Source organism: Sprattus sprattus, assembly GCF_963457725.1.
Source record: "Sprattus sprattus genome assembly, chromosome: 11".
Lineage (NCBI taxonomy): Eukaryota > Metazoa > Chordata > Actinopteri > Clupeiformes > Clupeidae > Sprattus > Sprattus sprattus.
Genome location: NC_137909.1, coordinates 19,803,193 through 19,826,023, shown reverse-complemented (window position 1 = coordinate 19,826,023; position 22,831 = coordinate 19,803,193). Strand labels below are relative to the sequence as shown.

Here is a 22,831-nt window from a genome sequence, read left to right as displayed (position 1 = left end):
CTTTTCACACATGGAAATGCTCTACCAAAAAAAAAAACTGTCACCTGGCTGCCAGTAAGTTTATAACATTGTTTCTAAAAGGATGTGAACTGTCTAGAATTATTAAAAGAATTATTAAAAATCAGATTACGTTTTTCTACAAAGATGCAATCTGTAGTTAATATTGTAAATAGTGTTAATATCCCTCTATTAATATCCATCTTACAGTCAGAAATCAAAACAGCACTGCTCAAATCTAGGAAGCGTGCCAGTATATGGTAAGAACCTGCATGTCAATATTGAGTGCACGCCATGCATAATCACCTGACATTATGTGTGAATGCAAAGAGTGGCCTCTCCTGCTCCTGTTATCGTGTTATCACTTGGTTTTCAGTTCTGTCCCGTCATTTTCATTATATATGCATGCATGGGGGCGGGGGTAGTGTATGACATCAGAGTAGCCATTCTTAGAAGTCCTAGTGATGCTTGAATGTTACATAACACACACACACACACACACACACACACACACACACACACACACACACACACACACACACACACACACACACACACACACACACACACACACACACACACACACACACACACACACACACACACACACACACACACACACACACACACACACACACACAGAAGCCAAATGCCCTTCCAATTGGCTATTACGTCACAACCTCTACATACGTGCACAGATAAACAATATCTTTGCAGACTCACAAGCCTCTTGTCTTCAACTGTGATGAAAATATTTTACTAGTATTAAAGCCTTCTTCTGTCAGGTCTGCAATCAACACAGTTAAATGGATACATTGAAAGCAAATCTAACATGAACATGAATAACTGCCATCCATCGTCTATGCAGTATTAAATATCAACAAAACTGATTGCATCTGTTGACTTTTAGGGGAATATTTAAAGAGTGCAATACATAGACTTAATAACCTACTGAAAGTTGCTTGGACTAGGCTGCCATAATCCTTTTTAATTATGACAATAATGTAGGCCATATAGGGCTTTCTGATCAAGGTGCTCACAGGAACATTATTATAACAAAAGACAAGCTTACGATCTAGAAGCTGCTAATCGAACACAGGAAAAGGAGGAACAAGGAAACGAGCTAAGGGCCGTTTCACACTGCCTGTGTTGCGTGCGTGTGGCGGCTGTGTTACCTGTTGATTTTCATTTTGCCGTCGTTAACAGGTTAAAGCATGCACACTGCCTGCGTGAGACGCACCTCTCAGGCACGGCTCAAGCCGGGAGACATCAGCCTGGAGCCTATTTTTCACGCGTGAGGTAAGCGGCTCTCAGACAGTGAAAAGATGTTTTGATAGTCATATTGACATCATACCATCAACATTTCATAACTGATGTCTGGGCTTTATGTCAAAGACATGACAGAAATATAAATATATATTTTTAACTGTTTTAGCAATTGCATGTTATGAAAGGGGAAACCTTAGGCTACATGTGTACTATGTAGTAAACCAATGTAGGCCATAATAACATTATGTAAATAAGGCAACAGAACATTAGGTTAAGGGCAGTCATATTCCGTTACGCTTCCTCTCCTGCTCTCTCGACCCTCCCTGTACAAGGGTAAAAAAAGTCACGTGACTGATTTCTGGTTACAGCTGGTCAACTTTCTGGTCTTCACTTTTCAGACCACTCATCAATGATGGATGATACCAAACTGATTGTGTGTTGACGGCCATTATTAAAGGAAAACTCAATGCAGAAAGATAAGGCTGGCAGTAGCAAACAACCAACACAGGCGCCATGCACACGCAACGCAGGCAGTGTGCAAAAGGCTGGGAATAAAATATTATAAAAGCAGTCCATTTGCATGTCCACTGATATGAACAGTAGCAGAGGCACAGAGCTATGAGCATGAGCCAACACAGAAAGGTCATTAAGGAGTTGGTGATTTGAATTTTAATGGCTTGTTGTCACACCATGGTCCAACTCGCGCAGCATGACTTTCACTGTTACTGAGAACCCAGTAAGGGCACAGACATTTCAAACAATGCTATTAAAGCAGTCAATCGTTTGTACGAAGAAGACAATATATATATATAAAGAGAAGACAAGTGAAACCAATCTCCAGTGTTCAAACAGTGATCAATTTGGTACAATATAGTATGAGTCTGACCACACGATCTTGTGAAAGGCCAAACAGGTGATGGGGTAAAACGCCAAGTAAAAGCCAAGCTACTGGCATGCAGAAAAAGCATTGGTGTAAAGGTAAGGCAGTTGTGCTACTGGGCAGCAGGTGTTTTGTTCAATGGTGGGAAAAAGTTAGTGCAGACATCAGAAGCAGGTGAGGTGCAGGAATACAGGTAATCTCACCAGACCAGATGGGACAGCACTCTGTAATATCAGTACATCTATGGGGACATCTTATTGAAGTTTTTCTGTGGTGGATGGCAGAAAGTTGGCCAGTAAAGACAAGCTTTCTTTAACCTGTCAAAAACCTGGAGCTGTCATCCCCACTACAACGACCAGTTGCAGTTTGGAAAAGCATACATTTCAAACTCAGTTAACCTCACATTTACACCCCCTCCCCCAACCGTACATGTCTAAAATCACCTAAACGTTTAAAATCGCTGGTAAGGCTGAATTTCCATCAATTTCCAAAAATTAAATAAGAAATTAACATCTATGCCCTTGAGACCTCAGGAGTGCGTGTGAATGCAGTGAGACATGTGTTCCTCTCCGTGGCCTGCAGATGAGCGGAGCGGAGCAGCAGCCTGAGCTCAGAGTCCCGGCTGAATTCCCCCAGGCTCCCTCGCACCATCTCCATCTGAGACATTACGCAAGCATATATGCATGAACTCAGCACACGCGCCTGCACACGCCAGCCTGTTCTACACGAAGCGCCACAGGGCAACGCAACGTTTTCATGACGTGTTCAGCTATTTCCACCATTACTGCCGCTGTTGCTGCTCTTGCTGAATGCTCAGAACAGCGTTAACAGACCCATTCTATTGACCTGCAGCATACAGCACAGATGATACACAGGGGGAGCTAATATAAAGTTTGACCCTCGCAAGTGCATCTGTTTCGTAAAATGAATTACTCATACTACTGATATCCACTAGGTTAAATAGGTCTTACTGTTCTGTGCTTTCTTTTCTAAACAGAGGTGAAAGTATTGCTGGTGTAAATAAACTATAAACAAGAATAAGACATATAAACACAAACCAACTGCAGTCTGTCTAGAAAAAAGCTACTATAACATATTTAAAGCTACAACAGCTACAACCCAGGACTAATTGAAGACTATGCAGAAAACAACTACAATGACCTAGTGCTAGTCTTTCATTAGCCATTCTGTGATGCACTATGCTATGCTACTCTCCAATAAAACTTCAGCTCACAATACCACTGACAAAGGTCAGAACTCTGACCCACATAGAATCATCCCTGATGTCTCTCAGTCTGTTTCTGTCCCTCAAAATCACCTATGCTAATATTAGTCTGACTACACAGCACTCCAAAACGCACAGCAACCACACTCTTCCACAACGAAGCACCTTTGCTGGTGTTTGAAAGAATCCTTGCAAGCTTTGTTTTTACCTGCTGCTGCATCTCCTCCTTCTCCTGAGTCATGGTCTCCAGGGCCTGTGAGAGGCTCTTAGCCGACTCGCTTTCCTGTGGGGAGACACCAGACTGTTAGCCTGTGTTTCAGGTTTAATGGAGTCATTTCCATCAGAGTTGTTCTTCTCAGCTAGCTATCAGTAAACAGAAGTATCTTAGGAAAACACCTCATCAGGCCTCTATCTACAAGGCCAAACTCAGGGATCTCCAGGTGATCTTTGGCTGGGCTGTTTCAGCCTTTCATGCTGAACAAACACTAGACACAATCTGAAAATAATGCATAATGCGCCCCGGTACAGTTAAACCTGTAGTCTTATTGTACATAGTTATACTTATGTGTGGACTATATGCAATGCTACCTGCAAGTGTTAAAGTCTTAAATATGAGGCTCTCATCATTATACATCAGAGAGCGCAAATGCAACCTCATCATGACAGGGTGACCCCCATTAGCACATGTTCTGACCCAAGACCTGCCTTGATAGACTTCTAGGCTTTTTTTTGTCAGTCTTTCTGTCTGTCCCAAATTACCACCCATTTGTGCAGTAACACTGCCCTAACATTGGTACTGACCTCCACCTTAAAGTGAGTCTAAATGATAACACATATCTCAAACCTTGGGAGTTAAAGTGAGTCTAAATGATAACACATATCTAAAACGTGAATGACTCATTTCAGAATGGCACCACTAGCTGCTGTGATTTCCCCCGTGCTGATCAGTGTGGTTCTCACCTGGGCCTGTGCCTTCTGCAGCTCCTCCTCTGCTGTCTGTCCTTTCTCCTGCAGCTGCTTCACCTCCTGCTGGTGCTCCTCTTTCCGCACCTCCTCCTCTCGATCCCTCTGTTCCCGCTCCTCAGTCAGGCTCTGCTCCAGCTCTGCACGCACCGCGCCACGCACACACACACACACACACACACACACACACACACACACACACACACACACACACACACACACACACACACACACACACACACACACACACACACACACACACACACACACACACACACACACACACACACACACACACACACACGCACACACAAACACACAACTAGCTTTAGGACCCAGCAGGTACAGCAACTACTTCATCGTGCCTGAATGAGAGCACTGTGACCCTCTTGCTCTTCTGCAATGACCCAAAGTGGTTTGCTTACCTTGCATACTTTTGGCAGTCTTCTGGTTTTCTAGGGAAGCTGCATCAAGTTTTTCATTCTGCAGGCACAGATACAGTTCACAAAGCAGCATGAGACACTCTCCCATGCACCAGTACTACAAGACATTCACACAAATCACAGTAATGCTGAGATAAGCAGGTAGGCTAAGTGCTGAAGTTGGCTAAACTTAAATATATCACAGATTCTGCTAATGTTTTCATTTTTCTGCATAGCCTATTCTGCTTGTGCTAAAGTCCCTTCTATGACTACTCTACACACCTCAATCATATTACCCAGAAATAAAATGTTAATTCAACTAATGCTCACCACTCTGCAGGCAATTTACCTTGAACATCTTTAGACATTACCCACAGACACTGATGCAATACTCCTGAACGCTGTTCCTAAATCTCTAAAAGCCGAATGCACTTCTTCTAATCTCTCAGCTAACTCTGTTTGTGTTTAAAGCACCGCTACTGTAACTCTACTCCCTGGTCATCCAACACCTCCAGCACTGTAAGCCCACTCTCCAGCCATCTCACCCAAGTGGTGGTGGTGGTGGTGGTGTAACCCCACTCCACTCATACTAGCGTTTCAGTCGCTCCTACTTGTACTCGTACCAAACTGTGGTCCATAACTGAGGGTAGCCACTCTACAAACGTTTTTCCCCTGAGTATCTTAACCCACAGATGAGTCCAGAGGTGCTGAACTCCACTTTTCTACTCACTCCTGCATCTAGGGAATGCATAGAGAGATGCATTCCTGCATATAGAGAGATGCATACAGAGACGCATAAAGAGACACATTCCTGCATCTCTATAAACTTCCAATGGAATCTAACTCACTCCTTGTCTGACTCCCATCAAACTGTGCTCCCCACCTGATGGTAGCCACTCTACAAACTCCTTACCTTGAGTATATTAACCCACTTTGTGTATATCTAACACTTTACTAGCACTATCTCCAAAAAACAAGTGTGCTTATTCTAATCAAGCAGCTGACTCAGCGTCTGGCTCGTACCAAGTTGCTAAGCTGCTCCTGCAGGGAGGTCCTCTCCTGCTCTGCTGAGCTGAGCCTCTGCTGGAGGGACGCCACCTCCCTCTGTGTCCCCTCCAGCTCGCCAGACAGCTCCTTCACCTGCAGGCAGAGGCAGGCAGAAACACATCAAGGGAGTAAACTGGTTTAGTTCAATTCAGTCGCAATATTATTCCGACAACTGGACCACTGGACTGATTTCAATCATTTTTATCCCTAGTAGAAATTTGGACCTAAAAAAAAAAAAGGGGCCAAGTTAAGAATTCCCAAAGTTACCCTTTAATTTCAGTGTTACTATAAGTACATTTCATAAATGTGTTCTCCACACATTTTCATATCTTGTTATAATGATGTTATACATCAGTTTCAATGAGGGGTGATATTGCTTCTATGATACAATGTTATCTATATTTATTATACGGCTCTTCAGAATGTTCCAAAACGTACCGTTGATTTGAATGGGCCATCCCTACGTCATAGGTCACATTAATTCCTGCTAACAGACCGCTGCGAAAGATAATCACCGCTGTCATTGGCAACGGGTTTTGTACTTCTAATTCACATCTTTCATTTCATTCCGCCAGAAGTCCAGTCATTTTAACGCAACAGTAGACAGTAATTTGAAGTCAGCAAGTAATGGGTTGCTATGCAACACCTGGAACTTAAAAGTTCTATTTGCTTGAAGAACTATTTATTTCTAAACGGGACTCATGAAACGGCAACTAAATCATTAAAAAGAGGTATGTTGGAGGAATGTCTTCTATCGTTTTTGGCAAGTAACCGTATAATAAGCGGGATAATGTATTGTCCGTCGGTCATTCTCCAAAAATTATTCCCTTCAGGACGAAACAACACCCTCCGCTGCGCGTCGGGGTGTTGTTCGCCCCGTCGGGAATTATTTTTGTAGAATGACCTCCGGACAAATTTGCAATGTTGAGGACAAATTTGAATTTGTATAATCAACTGGAAAAAGTTTAAAACGTAATTTTAGTCTACATCCCTCAGACACAGATAACACTCATTCCATTCATATCTTATCTTATATCTTATCTTATATCATATCTGCTTCAATTCATGTTTGCTTAAAGTGTTTTCTATGTGGCAAAGAGAACCTATTAGAAGACTCAAAGAATTCTTTAGTGGTTCTGTGATTGGGGTCAACAGAGGCATGTTTATCTCTGCAGGGATCCCTTCCATGTTGTCAGAACCTTATAATAACTTTGACGTGCCTGCTTGCGCCATTTTGCGGTTGCTGATTATAGCGTTTAAGCGCTAATTTTAACTTTGAACTGACTTTGTCTTTACTAGTCTAAAGCAAAAACCTAAAGGACCTAAAAAGAGCATACAAATAGGGCCCAGGTTGACAAATTCCAAAGTTTCCCTTTAATGGTAGCGTTCTAATTTTAGGCTGGGACACAGGCAGGATATGAGAGAGGGAAGAAGGTTAAAGAAAGGGGAGGAGGGAAAGGAGGAGGAGGAGTGTTTGGCCTGTAGGCGCTCACCTTTTTTTCCTGAGCGGGTGGAGAGTCTGGGCCTCCAGCGGCGCGTGCGGCTGCTAGTCTCTGCTGCAGGTCCACCACCTCCTGCTGCAGCTCCATGATGCGTGAGCGTTCTGACACTGTGGCCAGCTGCAGAGACCACAGACCACGCGCTTACAACACACACTCAAGACACGGCGGACCACAAGACAGTCAAGGACAACAGTATACTCTACTCACAGAACATGTGGGATGTCTAGCCATAACTTGAGTCAGCTGTTTTTATCAATTCATTCCCCATTATGGTTTCACAATTGTTCTGTTAAGCACATTTAAAAGTTCTAATGCAAAGTACTTGAGAGACCATTTTCTTGTCGAACCAAATTCCTCAAAGTAGGTAACTATTCTTACATTACATGCATTTGCTAGGCTGAGTCAAGCCTCTAAACTTAGAATGTGCTTAACTTAACTAAGATTAGCTTGTTCACAGTGTGTCTTTATTCATGTTTAAGATGATTAACAATACTACCTGTAACCTGAGGAATGTACTGCAAAAAAATATTTATGGAATTGTTGCATAACAGAATGCATAATTACAATGCAAGAACACCGTCAAGGCGTCAACCCATCCACATGGTCGTGTAACTTGTGATCGTATTCACTTGGAATTATCAGCAGATATTATTTTCTCCTGTATTAATTGAAGCCTCGGTTACCTACCTCAGCTTTTTATTGCCCTAAAAGCCGGGCCCCTTCCACCCCCCACCACTGACTCCAAGAGAGAGATGCCCCTACATGTCCAGCCACCTGCCCCTTCCAGCACGGCCTCTGATCACACATCAAGTATCCATTTACCCTAGTGTCTTCTAACTCTCTCTGGAGTTTGTCAGCTTTGGTCTTTTCAAAGAGCAGGCTCTGTTCGAGTTCCTTTATGTGGGCATGCTCCAGTTTGGTCTGCGTCTGTTAGTAAGAAAGAGAGAAAGAAAGAAAGAAAGAAGGGAGAGGAAGAGAGACGACACCAGCGCCGCTGTCACATGCAAGCTCAATGCCAAGGAGGAAGAGACACATGCTGGCCTTGACATCACCCTCTGCTCATGAATGGGGACAAAGAAGGCAGTGGCACAGGCAGGCAGGCGAGAGAGAGAGAGAGAGAGAGAGAGAGAGAGAGAGAGAGAGCAGGGTGGAAGTCAAGATAGGGCCAGGCTTAGCATGGCTCTCAGAAAGCAGAGGGGTGGAGAACGAAAGATGAAGTAAGATGGAGCATAAACCCAAAGTCTGAATTCCTGTGCACATGAAAGACGAAGAAGAAAGAACAGGGATGAGTGCCACACATGAGCAGACCGATGACCAAATGAATAAACGAATGAACAGACGAGTGTCATAGTAGAAATTAAGTATAATGAAAAGTATGAATGAATGAATCCAGGATCAAGAATCAAATGAATAAGTGAATGAAAGAAGGAACAAATATATGAATGACTGAATGAATGAATGAATGAATGAATGAATGAATGAATGAATGAATGAATGACCGAATAAACAAACGAATGAATGAATGAATGAATGAACGAACAAACGAATGAATGAATGAATGAAAGAAATGAATGAATCATTTAAAGATCTTAGAGGATTACACAGCATCTACAACAGCATTGTTTTCATTAGATCACTCAAATATCTTCTTAGAAGGTAAGGCGTTAAAAGTCTAAATGCAGTCATACACAATAGCTCCTACAGCAGCTGGTATAAAAAAAGCTGCCAGGTGGTGAAGAAAGATGTTGGACAGTACGGCAGCATATAGCAGAAGATCCTGAGATCAAGTGAGAGGGACCCTGAAATGTTTCCCTCTCATTAGAATAAAGTTCATTCCTAAATGAGATAAGCTTTTTCAACCGCTCATTCAACTCTTGGTCATTGGTGAGCAGGTAAAAAAATAAATACAAAATATAGCTGCAAGCAGCAATGGAGGGTTCATGCAGCGAATCGGCCAAATTCGATTGGCTGTTGAAGGCGAATGCTTTCAGAGCGCAATGCAGTGATAAAGCATGGTCTTTAGAAAGTCCGTGCCAATTTTGATGAAGATCGGATCAAATTTGCGACCTGTGCAAACTTTTTAGTGTTTTGGATTAAATTAAGGTCAAAGGTCACCAAATGTATCGATTGTCCCCCAGATGGGGTCAGCAGTCCATGTACCAAGTTTGGTTTTGATACATTACAGGGTTGCCGAGATATGAGCTCACTTCCTGTTTGGCGGCTTCGCCGCCTAATTCGATTGGCTGCTACTGGCGAACGCTTTCGTCAATTGTTCCAGAAACTAATGCAGTTATAAGGCATGGTCTAATGATGGTCTGCGCCAATTTCGGTGAAGATCAGATCAAATTTGTGACCTGTGTTTGCTTTTTAGTGTTTTTGACTAAATTCAATATGGCGCCCTGATCAATTATAATAATGTCACATATTTGCATGTGTCAATCTAAAGACCTCCAAGAGCATGTATAGATCCAACTAGTAAGTTGAAATTCCAAACATGTCAACAGCTACAGGCCAAAATGCATTTTTGCTAATTACAGCGCCACCTAGAGGTCAAAGGTCACCAAATCTCTTAAGCGTCTTCCTGATGAGGTAAGCGGTCCATGTAGTAAGTTTGGTCTTGATACATGAAATCGTTGCTGAGATATGAGCCCACTTCCTGTCTGGCGACTTCGTCGCAAACTTTGATTGGCTGTCACGGGCGAACGGTTTTAGTTGCGAAGATGTAATCCAATAACTTTTGTGAGGCTTGGTCTGAAGATGATGTGTGTCAAGTTTGGTGTTGATCGGACAAACATTGTGACCCGTGAAGATTTTTGAAGGTTTTTGATAAAATCCAAAATGGCGGAAAATCCATCATGGCGCAAAATGACGTCATAGGGTGCGTTGAACTCGTGCTGGTCCAAGGATTCCAAGGATGCCTCATTTTTGAAAATCGGGCCGACGGGTCAAAAGTTACGTGTGTGAACGTACGTCCAACTTTGACCTGTTGGTGGCGCTAGAGCGCTACATCTGCCTACATGAAACTTGGTGAAATGAATCATGGGACTGTCCCCAATCAGTGTGCCAAATTTCACAACTTTTTACCAGACGGTTCTATGGGCTGCCATAGGATCCCAGCACAGAATAATAATAATAAGAATATAGCTGCAAGCAGCGATGGCGGTTTCCTCCTTCAAACATTGCGAACCAGGGAAAAATGAATTTTTGTGACAATTTGTCATTGTATAGAAAGATCCATGCTGCAGACTTGCCAATGGGATATTACATTTCAAATGCATTACTTTGAAGATCCTCAAGGGCCATGCCTTCAAGCTAAGAGTGAGAAGGGGTGTGGTCATCCCTACATTTCCTTTAATGTTGTGTGTGTGTGCTTCAAAGGAGCCTGTCAGTGTGTGTGTGTGTGTGTGTGTGTGTGTGTGTGTGTGTGTGTGTGTGTGTGTGTGTGTGTGTGTGTGTGTGTGTGTGTGAGAGAGAGAGAATCTGGAGCACACACGCGCAAAGGAGCAGAGAGAGAGAGTCCTTCTACTGAAAATCACCCTAGAAATTAGCCAAGCATGCCTATTTCAAATATTCACCAAAAATCTACTTTTCATCTTACAGTCAATTTTTTTTCAGATTTGTGTTCTAAACATTCTCAAGTGTCTTCATATGAACTTGTGATTGAATCAGAGTTTCACTTTTTGACCTGAAGATGTGTAAAGCATTATTTTAGCGTAAACAATGTATCCAATTTGCTTTATATCAATCATTTTTCAAGATATGAAGTTGCCTTTGCACATGGGAACATAGTGTAGTGTCATCCAAGTGATATACCAGTTTGGTGTTGATGTCTCAAAGATTAGCTGAGATATGACTTCACTTCCTCAAGGGCCATGCCTTCAAGCTAAGAGTGAGAAGGGGTGTGGTCATCCCTACATTTCCTTTAATGTTGTGTGTGTGTGCTTCAAAGGAGCCTGTCAGTGTGTGTGTGTGTGTGTGTGTGTGTGTGTGTGTGTGTGTGTGTGTGTGTGTGTGTGTGTGTGTGTGTGTGTGTGAGAGAGAGAATCTGGAGCACACGCGCGCAAAGGAGCAGAGAGAGAGAGTCCTTCTACTGAAAATCACCCTAGAAATTAGCCAAGCATGCCTATTTCAAATATTCACCAAAAATCTACTTTTCATCTTACAGTCAATTTTTTTTCAGATTTGTGTTCTAAACATTCTCAAGTGTCTTCACATGAACTTGTGATTCAATCAGAGTATCACTTTTTGACCTGTTGATGTGTAAAGCATTGTTTAAGCGTTAACAATTTATCCAATTTGCTTTATATCAATCATTTTTGAAGATATGAAGTTGCCTTTGAACATGGCAACATGTTGTAGTGTCTGCCAGTGACATATCAAGTTTGGTGTTGATTTGTCAAAGATTTGCCAAGATATGACTTCACTTCCTGTTTGGCGACTTTTCTGCTGAATTTGAGTTGCTGTACCGGACAAACGGTTGTGAGGATAAAAATTCTGTTGATAACTTTTGTGAGGCTAGGTCTGAAGATCATCTCAGGAGATTTTGAAGAAGATTTGCCAAAAATTGTAGGAGGAGAAGGCTTTCAAAGGTTTTTGATAAAACCGGAAATAGCGGAAGATCTATACACCGGAGGCTTTCGCGGAGCGGGGACCGTTTATTCGTCTTGATCCAGGGAATCCAATGGTACCTCATTTTTGAAAATCGGTCATACGGTTCAAAAGTTGTGTGTGTTACAAAAGTCCAACTTTGACCTGTTGGTGGCGCTAGAGTGGTGTAATTAGAGCCATGAAACTTGGTGAGAATGAAGAAGGGACTGTCCTTAATGAGTGTGCCAAATTTCACAAAAAGTTACCATAGGGTTCTAGGGGCTGCCATTGACTTCCATTGCAGCAACATAATAATAATAATAATAATAGGAAAGCCTACAATAACAATAGGTTACCTCCTACCGGAGGAAACCTAAATATAGCTGCAAGCAGCGATGGCGGTTTCCTCCTTCAAACATTGCGAACCAGGGAAAAATGAAATTTTGTGAGAATTTGTCACTGTATAGAAAAATCCATGCTGCAGACTTGCCAATGGGATATTACATTTCAAATCCAACATTTACAATGCTTTTGCCTTGAAGTTAAGACTGAGTAGAGGTTGTGTGTGTGCGCTTACCCTGTGTGTCTGTGAGAATGTATGTGTGTGACAGCAAGCTGTGTGTCTGTGTGTCTGTGTGTGCGTAAAACAAACCCTGCGCGTGTGTTAAGGGGAGACTGTGTGTGTGAGATTTAGGAGCCGCGCGGATGAGGAGACAGAGAGACATAGAGAACCACCCTAGCAAGTAGTCAAGCATGCATGTTTCAAATATTCACCAAAAATCTACTTTTCATCTTACAGTCAACTTTTTTTCAGATTTGTGTACTAAACATTCTCAAGTGTCTTCATATGAACTTGTGATTGAATCAGAGTTTCACTTTTTGACCTGCAGATGTGTAAAGCATTATTTTAGCGTAAACAATGTATACAATTTGCTTTATATCAATCATTTTTCAAGATATGAAGTTGCCTTTGCACATGGGAACATAGTGTAGTGTCATCCAAGTGATATACCAGTTTGGTGTTGATGTCTCAAAGATTAGCTGAGATATGACTTCACTTCCTGTTTGACCGCTTTTCTGCTGAATTTGAGTGGCTGTACCGGACAAACCATATGGTAACTTTTTGTGAAATTTGGCACAATCATTAAGGACAGTCTCTTCTTTATTCATACAAAGTTTCATGTCTCTCATTATACCACTCTAGCGCCACCAACGGGTCAAAGTTGGACTTGTGTTAACACACGCAACTTTTGAACCGCATGACCGATTTTCAAAAATGAGGTACCATTGGATTCCCTGGATTAAGACGAATTAAACACACCCTGTGGCGTAAATTTCACTCAAATATTTGCTGACATATGACTTCACTTCCTGTTTGGCCGCTTTTCTGCTGAATTTGAGTGGCTGTACCGGACAAACGGTTGTGAGGATCAAAATTCTGTTCGATAACTTTTGTGAGGCTAGGTCTGAAGATCATCTCTGGTGATTTTGAAGAAGATTTGCCAAAAATTGTAGGAGATGAAGGCTTTCAAAGGTTTTTGATAAAACCGGAAATAGCGGAAAATCTATATAACCGGAAATTGACGCCGTGGAGTGGGTTTAATTCGTCTTGATCCAGGGAATCCAATGGTACCTAATTTTTGAAAATCGGTCATACGGTTCAAAAGTTGTGTGTGTTACAAAAGTCCAACTTTGTCCTGTTGGTGGCGCTAAAGTGGTGTAATTAGAGCCATGAAACTTGGTGAGAATGAAGAAGGGACTGTCCTTAATGAGTGTGCCAAATTTCACAAAAAGTTACCATATGGTTCTAGGGGCTGCCATTGACTTCCATTGCAGCAACATAATAATAATAAATATAGCTGCAAGCAGCGATGGCGGTTTCCTCCTTCAAACATTGCGAACCAGGGAAAAATGAATTTTTGTGACAATTTGTCATTGTATAGAAAGATCCATGCTGCAGACTTGCCAATGGGATATTACATTTCAAATGCATTACTTTGAAGATCCTCAAGGGCCATGCCTTCAAGCTAAGAGTGAGAAGGGGTGTGGTCATCCCTACATTTCCTTTAATGTTGTGTGTGTGTGCTTCAAAGGAGCCTGTCAGTGTGTGTGTGTGTGTGTGTGTGTGTGTGTGTGTGTGTGTGAGTGTGAGAGAGAGAGAGAATCTGGAGCACACACGCGCAAAGGAGCAGAGAGAGAGAGTCCTTCTACTGAAAATCACCCTAGAAATTAGCCAAGCATGCCTATTTCAAATATTCACCAAAAATCTACTTTTCATCTTACAGTCAATTTTTTTTCAGATTTGTGTTCTAAACATTCTCAAGTGTCTTCATATGAACTTGTGATTGAATCAGAGTTTCACTTTTTGACCTGAAGATGTGTAAAGCATTATTTTAGCGTAAACAATGTATCCAATTTGCTTTATATCAATCATTTTTCAAGATATGAAGTTGCCTTTGCACATGGGAACATAGTGTAGTGTCATCCAAGTGATATACCAGTTTGGTGTTGATGTCTCAAAGATTAGCTGAGATATGACTTCACTTCCTCAAGGGCCATGCCTTCAAGCTAAGAGTGAGAAGGGGTGTGGTCATCCCTACATTTCCTTTAATGTTGTGTGTGTGTGCTTCAAAGGAGCCTGTCAGTGTGTGTGTGTGTGTGTGTGTGTGTGTGTGTGTGTGTGTGTGTGTGTGTGTGTGTGTGTGTGTGAGAGAGAGAATCTGGAGCACACACGCGCAAAGGAGCAGAGAGAGAGAGTCCTTCTACTGAAAATCACCCTAGAAATTAGCCAAGCATGCCTATTTCAAATATTCACCAAAAATCTACTTTTCATCTTACAGTCAATTTCTTTTCAGATTTGTGTTCTAAACATTCTCAAGTGTCTTCACATGAACTTGTGATTCAATCAGAGTATCACTTTTTGACCTGTTGATGTGTAAAGCATTGTTTAAGCGTTAACAATTTATCCAATTTGCTTTATATCAATCATTTTTGAAGATATGAAGTTGCCTTTGAACATGGCAACATGTTGTAGTGTCTGCCAGTGACATATCAAGTTTGGTGTTGATTTGTCAAAGATTTGCCAAGATATGACTTCACTTCCTGTTTGGCGACTTTTCTGCTGAATTTGAGTTGCTGTACCGGACAAACGGTTGTGAGGATAAAAATTCTGTTGATAACTTTTGTGAGGCTAGGTCTGAAGATCATCTCAGGAGATTTTGAAGAAGATTTGCCAAAAATTGTAGGAGGAGAAGGCTTTCAAAGGTTTTTGATAAAACCGGAAATAGCGGAAGATCTATACACCGGAGGCTTTCGCGGAGCGGGGACCGTTTATTCGTCTTGATCCAGGGAATCCAATGGTACCTCATTTTTGAAAATCGGTCATACGGTTCAAAAGTTGTGTGTGTTACAAAAGTCCAACTTTGACCTGTTGGTGGCGCTAGAGTGGTGTAATTAGAGCCATGAAACTTGGTGAGAATGAAGAAGGGACTGTCCTTAATGAGTGTGCCAAATTTCACAAAAAGTTACCATATGGTTCTAGGGGCTGCCATTGACTTCCATTGCAGCAACATAATAATAATAATAAATATAGCTGCAAGCAGCGATGGCGGTTTCCTCCTTCAAACATTGCGAACCAGGGAAAAATGAATTTTTGTGACAATTTGTCATTGTATAGAAAGATCCATGCTGCAGACTTGCCAATGGGATATTACATTTCAAATGCATTACTTTGAAGATCCTCAAGGGCCATGCCTTCAAGCTAAGAGTGAGAAGGGGTGTGGTCATCCCTACATTTCCTTTAATGTTGTGTGTGTGTGCTTCAAAGGAGCCTGTCAGTGTGTGTGTGTGTGTGTGTGTGTGTGTGTGTGTGTGTGTGTGTGTGTGTGTGTGTGTGTGTGTGTGTGTGTGTGTGAGAGAGAGAATCTGGAGCACACACGCGCGCAAAGGAGCAGAGAGAGAGAGAGTCCTTCTACTGAAAATCACCCTAGAAATTAGCCAAGCATGCCTATTTCAAATATTCACCAAAAATCTACTTTTCATCTTACAGTCAATTTTTTTTCAGATTTGTGTTCTAAACATTCTCAAGTGTCTTCACATGAACTTGTGATTCAATCAGAGTATCACTTTTTGACCTGTTGATGTGTAAAGCATTGTTTAAGCGTTAACAATTTATCCAATTTGCTTTATATCAATCATTTTTGAAGATATGAAGTTGCCTTTGAACATGGCAACATGTTGTAGTGTCTGCCAGTGACATATCAAGTTTGGTGTTGATTTGTCAAAGATTTGCCAAGATATGACTTCACTTCCTGTTTGGCGACTTTTCTGCTGAATTTGAGTTGCTGTACCGGACAAACGGTTGCGAGGATAAAAATTCTGTTGATAACTTTTGTGAGGCTAGGTCTGAAGATCATCTCAGGAGATTTTGAAGAAGATTTGCCAAAAATTGTAGGAGGAGAAGGCTTTCAAAGGTTTTTGATAAAACCGGAAATAGCGGAAGATCTATACACCGGAGGCTTTCGCGGAGCGGGGACCGTTTATTCGTCTTGATCCAGGGAATCCAATGGTACCTCATTTTTGAAAATCGGTCATACGGTTCAAAAGTTGTGTGTGTTACAAAAGTCCAACTTTGACCTGTTGGTGGCGCTAGAGTGGTGTAATTAGAGCCATGAAACTTGGTGAGAATGAAGAAGGGACTGTCCTTAATGAGTGTGCCAAATTTCACAAAAAGTTACCATATGGTTCTAGGGGCTGCCATTGACTTCCATTGCAGCAACATAATAATAATAATAAATATAGCTGCAAGCAGCGATGGCGGTTTCCTCCTAAAAACATTGCGAACCAGGGGGAAATGTACTTTTGTGACAATTTGTCACTGTATAGAAAAATTGTCCCTTCTTTATTCACACAAAGTGTCATGTCTCTCAATAGATTCATGCTATCAATGCTTGCCAATACTGTAACTTGCTTAAGTGAATGGCAAATAGAACATAACATTTCATAATTATTTCAGTTAATTAAACAACTGCAATACCCAGTGAAATATTAAATACAACTAACTGACGTTAGTTATCAACAAAATGGCTAGCTCACAATTGATGGGCTGTCGTTACAACCTTCAAGCTGCCCATAAAACCAAAATGGCATTTTATTTTGTTTGAGTTTTACCTTATCTAAGTGGGCAAAGACCATTTCTTTTCCACTTGGCCTAAAAAAAACATATGTCCAAAAGAAGCAGTCAAACCGTAATAATGTCAACCGCTAAAAACCATACTGGTCTGATATTGCCATTCCATACTGAATATTCTGTCAAATTCAAAAAATGTTGCGACATAGCATGCTATTTCAGATGAAAGTTGTGTGGTAGCCTGGCTATGTAAACATTACAAAAAAGGTGACCGATTGTTTGACCGAACGCGTTAATTCACTGAACAAATACTTTCAAATTACTCTTCGACCACTTGTTAGTCATGTCATCCATTCAAATAGCTGTGAATCAATGAATATTTATACAACTTTAACTGTGATGTGTTTTAGTTTCATTTCACACGTAATTTACTGTATTATCAAGCCATAGCCGCTTGTCAACATTCCACATACAATTTGAACTAGGCCTAACTACGTCACTGCCATATACGCTGAGATAGTTGCCCCCCCATGGATAGAGAACCTGGAAGATTATCTCTGCTTTGCAAGATATTAATTATAGGCTAACATCCACAACACAATACGAAACCACATCTAACATCCACAATACAATACGAAACCAAAAAGCGATGCTGGAAGATGTCAATAAAGCTTTACTTTTCATTCATCAACGCAAACGAACTGTGTCAAAGTTCTATCCTTTGGTTAAATCACTTTCTGAACACATATAGCTATTGCCTCTGTTAATTGCCTTCTAGTCGAGCCCTGCAACTATGCTAATATTTAAAGCTTACACAATTACCTCTGCAAACACATGAACATCACAGCATGAACGGGGCCGAACTTTTCTGTCCAAGCCCAATCAGCGTTCAACAGAGTAATAACCAAGCCCAGCCCAAGTCCGCCAGAAATTTGAACAACACAATTAGTTACATGACGAACAAATAACCTAACTGTACATGCATATACATTACATTAACTTCACTCGCCGTCCCACAAGTCAAAATGTTTTATACCTTGCTATGCTAAAAGACATAGCCCATTGCTTACGAACACACATTAATTCAGCACCTCAACTTTACACAGCAACCGAGAATACAAACACAATTCAATTGTATTGAGGTTAACATACAAATTAAACAGTAGTAGACATGCTTCCATTACTTACGGTCAAATGTAAATGACAATCTTCTAGACTCCAAAAAAATCGTGTACATTGCTCAGTGACAAAATGGTTGTCTGTTCACCTTCCAGCGTTGTTATGGGTACCATGTGTCGTCACTGTGTCTAAACCACGCGGCGCAAAGGCACACATTCCTTTGAGAATCACCCTAGCTCTTACTCAACCATGCGTATTTCAAATATTCACCAAAAATCTACTTTTCATCTTACAGTCAATTTTTTTTTTGATTTGTGTTCTAAACATTCTCAAGTGTCTTCACATGAACTTGTGATTCAATCAGAGTATCACTTTTTGACCTGTTGATGTGTAAAGCATTGTTTTAGCGTTAACAATTTATCCAATTTGCTTTAAATCAATCATTTTTGAAGATATGAAGTTGCCTTTGCACATGGCAACATGTTGTAGTGTCTTCTAGTGACATATCAAGTTTGGTGTTGATTTGTCAAAGATTTGCCAAGATATGACTTCACTTCCTGTTTGGCGACTTTTCAGCTGAATTTGAGTGGCTGTACCGGACAAACGGTTGTGAGGATCAAAATTATTTCCATAACTTTTGTGAGGCTAGGTCTGAAGATCATGTCTGGTGATTTTGAAGAATATTTGCCAAAAATTGTAGGAGGAGAAGGCTTTCAAAGGTTTTTGATAAAACCGGAAATAGCGGAAGATCTATACACCGGACGCTTTCGCGGAGCGGGGTCCGTTTATTCGTCTTGATCCAGGGAATCCAATGGTACCTCATTTTTGAAAATCGGTCATACGATTCAAAAGCTGCGTGTGTTAAAACAAGTCCAACTTTGGCCTGTTGGTGGCGCTAGAGTGGTCTAATGAGAGCCATGAAACTTGGTGTCAATGAAGAAGGGACTGTCCTCAATGAGTGTGCCAAATTTCACAAAAAGTTACCATATGGTTCTATGGGCTGCCATTGACTCCCATGGTACAAGAATTTTTGCCTACAATAACAATAGGTTACCTCCCTACGGAGGAAACCTAATAATAATAGGAAAGCCTACAATAACAATAGGTTACCTCCTACCGGAGGAAACCTAAATATAGCTGCAAGCAGCGATGGCGGTTTCCTCCTTCAAACATTGCGAACCAGGGAAAAATGAATTTTTGTGACAATTTGTCATTGTATAGAAAGATCCATGCTGCAGACTTGCCAATGGGATATTACATTTCAAATGCATTACTTTGAAGATCCTCAAGGGCCATGCCTTCAAGCTAAGAGTGAGAAGGGGTGTGGTCATCCCTACATTTCCTTTAATGTTGTGTGTGTGTGCTTCAAAGGAGCCTGTCAGTGTGTGTGTGTGTGTGTGTGTGTGTGTGTGTGTGTGTGTGAGAGAGAGAGAGAATCTGGAGCACACACGCGCAAAGGAGCAGAGAGAGAGAGTCCTTCTACTGAAAATCACCCTAGAAATTAGCCAAGCATGCCTATTTCAAATATTCACCAAAAATCTACTTTTCATCTTACAGTCAATTTTTTTTCAGATTTGTGTTCTAAACATTCTCAAGTGTCTTCATATGAACTTGTGATTGAATCAGAGTTTCACTTTTTGACCTGAAGATGTGTAAAGCATTATTTTAGCGTAAACAATGTATCCAATTTGCTTTATATCAATCATTTTTCAAGATATGAAGTTGCCTTTGCACATGGGAACATAGTGTAGTGTCATCCAAGTGATATACCAGTTTGGTGTTGATGTCTCAAAGATTAGCTGAGATATGACTTCACTTCCTCAAGGGCCATGCCTTCAAGCTAAGAGTGAGAAGGGGTGTGGTCATCCCTACATTTCCTTTAATGTTGTGTGTGTGTGCTTCAAAGGAGCCTGTCAGTGTGTGTGTGTGTGTGTGTGTGTGTGTGTGTGTGTGTGTGTGTGTGTGTGTGTGTGTGTGTGTGTGAGAGAGAGAATCTGGAGCACACACACGCAAAGGAGCAGAGAGAGAGAGAGTCCTTCTACTGAAAATCACCCTAGAAATTAGCCAAGCATGCCTATTTCAAATATTCACCAAAAATCTACTTTTCATCTTACAGTCAATTTTTTTTCAGATTTGTGTTCTAAACATTCTCAAGTGTCTTCACATGAACTTGTGATTCAATCAGAGTATCACTTTTTGACCTGTTGATGTGTAAAGCATTGTTTAAGCGTTAACAATTTATCCAATTTGCTTTATATCAATCATTTTTGAAGATATGAAGTTGCCTTTGAACATGGCAACATGTTGTAGTGTCTGCCAGTGACATATCAAGTTTGGTGTTGATTTGTCAAAGATTTGCCAAGATATGACTTCACTTCCTGTTTGGCGACTTTTCTGCTGAATTTGAGTTGCTGTACCGGACAAACGGTTGTGAGGATAAAAATTCTGTTGATAACTTTTGTGAGGCTAGGTCTGAAGATCATCTCAGGAGATTTTGAAGAAGATTTGCCAAAAATTGTAGGAGGAGAAGGCTTTCAAAGGTTTTTGATAAAACCGGAAATAGCGGAAGATCTATACACCGGAGGCTTTCGCGGAGCGGGGACCGTTTATTCGTCTTGATCCAGGGAATCCAATGGTACCTCATTTTTGAAAATCGGTCATACGGTTCAAAAGTTGTGTGTGTTACAAAAGTCCAACTTTGACCTGTTGGTGGCGCTAGAGTGGTGTAATTAGAGCCATGAAACTTGGTGAGAATGAAGAAGGGACTGTCCTTAATGAGTGTGCCAAATTTCACAAAAAGTTACCATATGGTTCTAGGGGCTGCCATTGACTTCCATTGCAGCAACATAATAATAATAATAATAATAGGAAAGCCTACAATAACAATAGGTTACCTCCTACCGGAGGAAACCTAATAATAGGAAAGCCTACAATAACAATAGGTTACCTCCTACCGGAGGAAACCTAATAATAGGAAAGCCTACAATAACAATAGGTTACCTCCTACCGGAGGAAACCTAAATATAGCTGCAAGCAGCGATGGAGGGTTCATGCAGCGAATCGGCCAAATTCGATTGGCTGTTGAAGGCGAATGCTTTCAGAGCGCAATGCAGTGATAAAGCATGGTCTTTAGGAAGTCCGCGCCAATTTTGGTGAAGATCGGATCAAATTCGCGACCTGTGCAAACTTTTTAGTGTTTTGGATTAAATTAAGGTCAAAGGTCACCAAATGTATTGATTGTCCCCCAGATGGGGTCAGCAGTCCATGTACCAAGTTTGGTTTTGATACATTACAGGGTTGCCGAGATATGAGCTCACTTCCTGTTTGGCGGCTTCGCCGCCTAATTCGATTGGCTGCTACTGGCGAACGCTTTCGTCAATTGTTCCATAAACGTATGCAGTTATAAGGCATGGTCTAATGATGGTCTGCGCCAATTTTGGTGAAGATCAGATCAAATTTGTGACCTGTGTTTGCTTTTTAGTGTTTTTGACTAAATTCAATATGGCGCCCTTATCAATTATGATAATGTCACATATTTGCATGTGTCAATCTAAAGACCTCCAAGAGCATGTATAGATCCCACTAGTAAGTTGAAATTCCAAACACGTCAACAGCTACAGGCCAAAAGGCATTTTTGCTAATTACAGCGCCACCTAGAGGTCAAAGGTCACCAAATTTCTTAAGCGTCTTCCTGATGAGGTAAGCGGTCCATGTAGTAAGTTTGGTCTTAATACATGAAATCGTTGCTGAGATATGAGCCCACATCCTGTCTGGCGACTTCGTCGCAAATTTGGATTGGCTGTCACGGGCGAACGGTTTTAGTTGCGATGATGTAATCCAATAACTTTTGTGAGGCTTGGTCTGAAGATGATGTGTGTCAAGTTTGGTGTTGATCGGACAAACATTGTGACCCGTGAAGATTTTTGAAGGTTTTTGATAAAATCCAAAATGGCGGAAAATCCATCATGGCGCAAAATGACGTCATAGGGTGCGTTGAACTCGTGCTGGTCCAAGGATTCCCAGGATGCCTCATTTTTGAAAATCAAGCCAACGGGTCAAGAGTTACGTGTGTGAACGTACGTCCAACTTTGACCTGTTGGTGGCGCTAGAGCGCTACATCTGCCTACATGAAACTTGGTGAAATGAATCATGGGACTGTCCCCAATCAGTGTGCCAAATTTCACAACTTTTTACCAGACGGTTCTATGGGCTGCCATAGGATCCCAGCACAGAATAATAATAATAAGAAAACATAGAAACACAATAGGTTTCTGCAGCTTCGCTGCATGAACCCTAAATATAGCTGCAAGCAGCGATGGCGGTTTCCTCCTTCAAACATTGCGAACCAGGGAAAAATGAAATTTTGTGACAATTTTTCACTGTATAGAAAAATCCATGCTGCAGACTTGCCAATGGGATATTACATTTCAAATCCAACATTTACAATGCTTTTGCCTTGAAGTTAAGACTGAGTGGAGGTTGTGTGTGTGCGCTTACCCTGTGTGTCTGTGAGAATGTATGTGTGTGACAGCAAGCTGTGTGTCTGTGAGAATGTGTGTGCGTAAAACAAAGCCTGCGCGTGTGTTAAGGGGAGACTGTGTGTGTGAGATTTAGGAGCCGCGCGGATGAGGAGACAGAGAGACATAGAGAACCACCCTAGCAAGTAGTCAAGCATGCATGTTTCAAATATTT

General features: G+C 41.4%; 1 protein-coding gene across 1 annotated transcript in view; it reads right to left on the bottom strand.

Moving 5' to 3' along the window:
• The window catches only part of clip1b (CAP-GLY domain containing linker protein 1b), a 43,645-nt gene that overhangs the window by 11,442 nt on the left and 9,372 nt on the right, over positions 1-22,831 (bottom strand). Inside the window, exons 9-13 of the mRNA XM_080847777.1 lie at positions 7,297-7,422; positions 5,780-5,896; positions 4,760-4,817; positions 4,332-4,474; positions 3,580-3,654 (exon numbers count right to left, since the gene is read on the bottom strand). Of these exons, the coding sequence (XP_080703903.1) occupies positions 3,580-3,654; positions 4,332-4,474; positions 4,760-4,817; positions 5,780-5,896; positions 7,297-7,422 (519 nt within the window). The remainder of the gene's footprint in view (positions 1-3,579; positions 3,655-4,331; positions 4,475-4,759; positions 4,818-5,779; positions 5,897-7,296; positions 7,423-22,831) is intronic.